This window comes from Bison bison, unplaced genomic scaffold (genome assembly GCF_000754665.1).
Source record: "Bison bison bison isolate TAMUID 2011002044 unplaced genomic scaffold, Bison_UMD1.0 scf7180017864148, whole genome shotgun sequence".
Taxonomy (NCBI): domain Eukaryota; kingdom Metazoa; phylum Chordata; class Mammalia; order Artiodactyla; family Bovidae; genus Bison; species Bison bison.
In genome coordinates, this window is record NW_011494720.1 from 9,168,657 (window position 1) to 9,172,817 (window position 4,161).

At 59.3% G+C, this 4,161-nt stretch overlaps 1 protein-coding gene across 1 annotated transcript in view; it reads left to right on the forward strand.

Moving 5' to 3' along the window:
- The window catches only part of IGF2R (insulin-like growth factor 2 receptor), a 99,346-nt gene that overhangs the window by 93,543 nt on the left and 1,642 nt on the right, over window positions 1-4,161 (forward strand). Inside the window, 4 exon segments of the mRNA XM_010840920.1 lie at window positions 1,457-1,643; window positions 2,111-2,263; window positions 3,214-3,283; window positions 3,940-4,161. Coding sequence (XP_010839222.1) covers window positions 1,457-1,643; window positions 2,111-2,263; window positions 3,214-3,283; window positions 3,940-4,161 — 632 coding nt within the window.

Genomic DNA, 4,161 nt, shown 5'->3' on the forward strand with positions numbered 1-4,161 from the left:
CCTTCTCTCACCCAGGGGCACTGCCGCTGGTGGGTCTGCAGCAGTGGTCCGGCTCCACGCCGCAGCCCTGGTCAGGGGCCCAGTTACCAGGCTGAGAACCTTATGTCTGTAAGGCCTATGTCTAGTCTAGTTGGCCTCCTGCAGTCCCCAGGCTTAGGGAGCGTGTGTGTGTGTGTGTGTGCGCATTTATTTATTCTTGGTTAGATAAATCCCTTTCTTACCTTTTCACTCCATTCACTTACCACCAGTAGGAAATAGGTTTGGTTTTAAGACCTTCATCTACGTACCACCCCGCCACACGTCTGCGTTCATTCCAGAGGGTGAGGGCGGGAGGCCTCCAGGCCCGTCTCTGGCTGAGCTTCGGTGTTGCCACCTAGGCTCCTCACCAACCTCATGGCTTTGTGTCCACAGTCCAGGCTGTGGGGCAGCCCTCTCGGGTCACGGCTCAGCCGGGTACGTACGAGTGAGGACCCCGGGGGCCCCCTGAGCCCAGCCCACATGGCCGGCCTCGGGGCTGGCCTCCACTCGCTCCACCGCACACACCGCACACCCTGGCCCTCTAGCGGGGTCAACTGCGCACTGGCCGCCAAGCTGTCCTCACGAGGCAGGGTCCGCACAGGGACCCCTTGCGTCTCACACCAGCTGCACATTCAGGGGGCGCTCCTTGGGTGTGATAGCTCGTTAGAAAGACACCACGAAAAGCTGTCTTAGTCATGCCTACAGGTTATTATAGTGAAAGGGTGTAAATTAAAACCAGCCAGTGGGAGAAGCACCGCAGGGTGAAGTCCAGGAGGGAGCCAGACGCTTGTGGCGTCTTCTCCCTGTGGAGTCAGGAGGTGTCAACGGACAAATGTGTGACAGTGTGAACGTGTGACAACGCGCACGGAAGCTCAGGAGCTGACCGGGGAGGCCCACTGCGCCTCCATGTCCAGGGTTTGTTGATACTTCATTGTGTATGCTTGACTGACTAGTCAGTTTTTTAGTTGGTTTGCTGACTGGTTGGTTGGTTGGTTGACTGGCTGGTTGGTTAGTTGGTTGGTTGTTCGGTTAGTGGGTTGGTTGGCTGGTTGACTAGTTGACTGGTTGGTTGATTGGTTGGTTAGTGGGCTGATTTGTTGGTTGATTGGTTGCCTACATGGTCAACCCTGGTGTCCAGGCGGACTGAGACATGTGGGCAGCCCCCACTCCACATCATGTTGTTTGCTGAGGACAAAGGCCAGACCTGTCTTAGGGCAAGGTTCAAATCTCTCCCGCTTCCTGACTTAGGGCAGGGGCTCCATATTGTGTGTGAGCAGTCTTGTGAAGAGCTCCTCTGGGACATGAGACGAAGGACCCTTTGGTCTGGTTCTAAGTCTCTGCAGACCTTTTGCAGATGATGGAGAGGTAAGCTCAGCCCGCTGTTGAAGCACGCATGTTCACGCTACTGTGCCTGTGTGTGCGTCTGCCTTTTTGACAGATGGCGACCTGGATGTGGTGTTCACCTCGTCCTCCAAGTGTGGAAAAGACAAGACAAAGTCTGTGTCCTCCACCATCTTCTTCCACTGTGACCCCCTGGTGAAGGACGGGATCCCCGAGTTCAGCCACGAGACTGCCGACTGCCAGTACCTCTTCTCCTGGCACACCTCTGCCGTGTGCCCGCTGGGGTAAGCGGGGTGCTGGCCCACAGTGTCCCCCAGCCCCAGAGTGCCAAGGCTGGCTCCAGAGATGAGTTGTTGCGAGGGAGAAGTTGTTACCTGGGTTGTGACCCTGTGTCTTCCCAGAGCAGAGAGTCGTGGTCCTGGAAGACCAGGGCAGCTGGTGTGTCCCCCTGAGTCTCTGCTCCAGAAGTGCCTCTGTGCCTTCAGGGCCCCGCAGCAGGGTCAGCAAGGCTGCAGGGGGGCGAGGCATGTTCTCCAAAGCAGCTCTCCTCATCCCCTTAGTGATGGAAGCTCGTGTGGCGGAGGCAGTGTCTTTCGGCCTTTCCTGCCCCTCCACCTCAGTCTCGGCGTCAGAGGGGTTTGCCCACGGGGGTTCTCCCGGCTAGTGGCTCGTGTCTTCCTGGGTGTGGGTGTGCACAGTCAGGGCCTGGGCCTCGCCGGGCAGGGGGCTGAGCGCTGTGGTCTCCCTGTAGGGCGGGCTTCGACGAGGAGATCGCAGGGGATGACGCCCAGGAGCACAAAGGGCTCTCAGAGCGCAGCCAGGCGGTCGGGGCAGTGCTCAGCCTGCTGCTGGTGGCACTCACCGCCTGCCTGCTCACCCTGCTGCTGTACAAGAAGGAGCGCCGGTAAGGAGAGGGGAGGGTCCGGGCGGGGGGCCAGGCCAGAGGCCCAGAGTCAAGCCCTGGCTTCCTCTTCTTGAGCAGCAGCAGCTAGAGCTCTTAAGACCCTGGACGCTGTGTTGTGTAGAGCTTCCTGCGATGACTGTCCGTGCGTCTGAGCTGTCAGGTCACGTGGCCAGATGCCCCATGGGCCTCAGCCCGAGCCCGCCCTGTTCCCAGGACATGGCTCGCTGCACGTGTCCCCACGTGAGCTGACCATCTTTTGATCAACTGACCCCTTCCCTTAAGAGGAGAGCATTTACGAGGTGCCAGCTGTGACCTCACCCCCATCCGTAGTCTCCCCTTTGGGGGATGAAAGGTCTTGTCACTCACGGGCAGGCCAGTGTGACTGTCCAGCAGGTTTCACGTCACCTGTGAACGAGGCCCAGGGCTCTGCATGTGGTCAGCCGTGTCCCAAGGGCAGGGATGGGCCGGCTCTGGAGCTTCCTATCTCCCCCCTCACCTGCCCACCAATCCAGAGGCAAATGACAGGGTCAGGAAGTGCTGACCACCACCACCCCAGAGGCCATCAGCCAGATGCTGGAGTGGGGCAGGAGGTCTGGGTGTGAGCTGGCCCTGGGTTTGCCACTCAGCCCGGTAATCTCAGCACAGCCCTGGGGTGGCAGGGAGGTGTGGGCTTGTTCCATCCGCATGCGGAAGAGCACGCGCAGAGATGTGGGGTAACTCACTCTGGTCTCTGTTAGCACCACAAAGACGGGGCGTGTCTTTGCATACAGGGTTTGAATCTGCTTCTCCTGATTCCATAGCCTTCCTTCCTCTGACTTGGCTGCAAGCCCTGCTGTTGTGGGTTGAGGGAGCGTGTGCTTGGGTGGGCACAGCCTCCTGTCGGGGGGCACAGTGTTGGGGATCCAGGGCGGGGTGGCTCCAGGCTGGAGTAACTGGAACCCCCTTTGCAGGGAGATGGTAATGAGCAGGCTTACCAACTGCTGCCGCCGGAGCGCGAACGTGTCCTACAAGTACTCGAAGGTAAGGCCTGCTGAGGCCTCCGGCGGCTTCCCGCCCCGTCCCCAACCCCGCTAGACACACACACACAGTCCACATGTCGAGATGTCGGCCAGTGGCTGCAAGGAAACCATCATCGCAGGCCGTTCGAAACCGCCGAAGGGGAAACTGCCTCTCGTAGCTCTCAACCTGAACACATTCTTTGTCCTTTCTTCTTCAAGGTTTTCTAATTGTGATGGCGGCTAATTTCTTACAGCATTTAATATTCAGATCGTTTCTACTTTTTTGGCTTTTCTACAGAAAGCATGACAATGAAACTTGTTGTGCCCTGGCATTTGGATGATTTCCTTTGGTTGAGTTTCTAGCAGTTGAGCCCAGGTGGCATAAATGCTCTCCTGGCTCTTGATTGTCCTGCCAGCTGCTTTCTAGAAGGTCTCCCTCAACTGCACGCATCCACGTGGTGTTGTCCACCGGGCTCCTTTCCCCTTCGGCACCTCTCTCTACCACTTAGGGCTTCAGGATCAGAGGGCCCGTCCCTGAGTCCCTGACCCTGTCTGCCTTGGTCGGATCTCAGCAGGAGCTGGCGCTTGCCAGCCTTCCCCTTCCTCTCCCTGCTGGGGTTTCAGGGGTGGTCAGATGAGGTCTCAGGTGGGCCCATGGTCCCTGCGGTGTCCTGGCAGGTGAACAAGGAGGAGGAGGCGGACGAGAACGAGACCGAGTGGCTGATGGAGGAGATCCAGCCGCCGGCGCCGCGGCCTGGGAAGGAGGGCCAGGAGAACGGGCACGTGGCCGCCAAGTCGGTGAGAGCTGCCGACACGCTGAGCGCCCTGCACGGCGACGAGCAGGATAGCGAGGACGAGGTCCTGACGCTGCCCGAGGTGAAGGTGCGCCCGCCAGGCCGG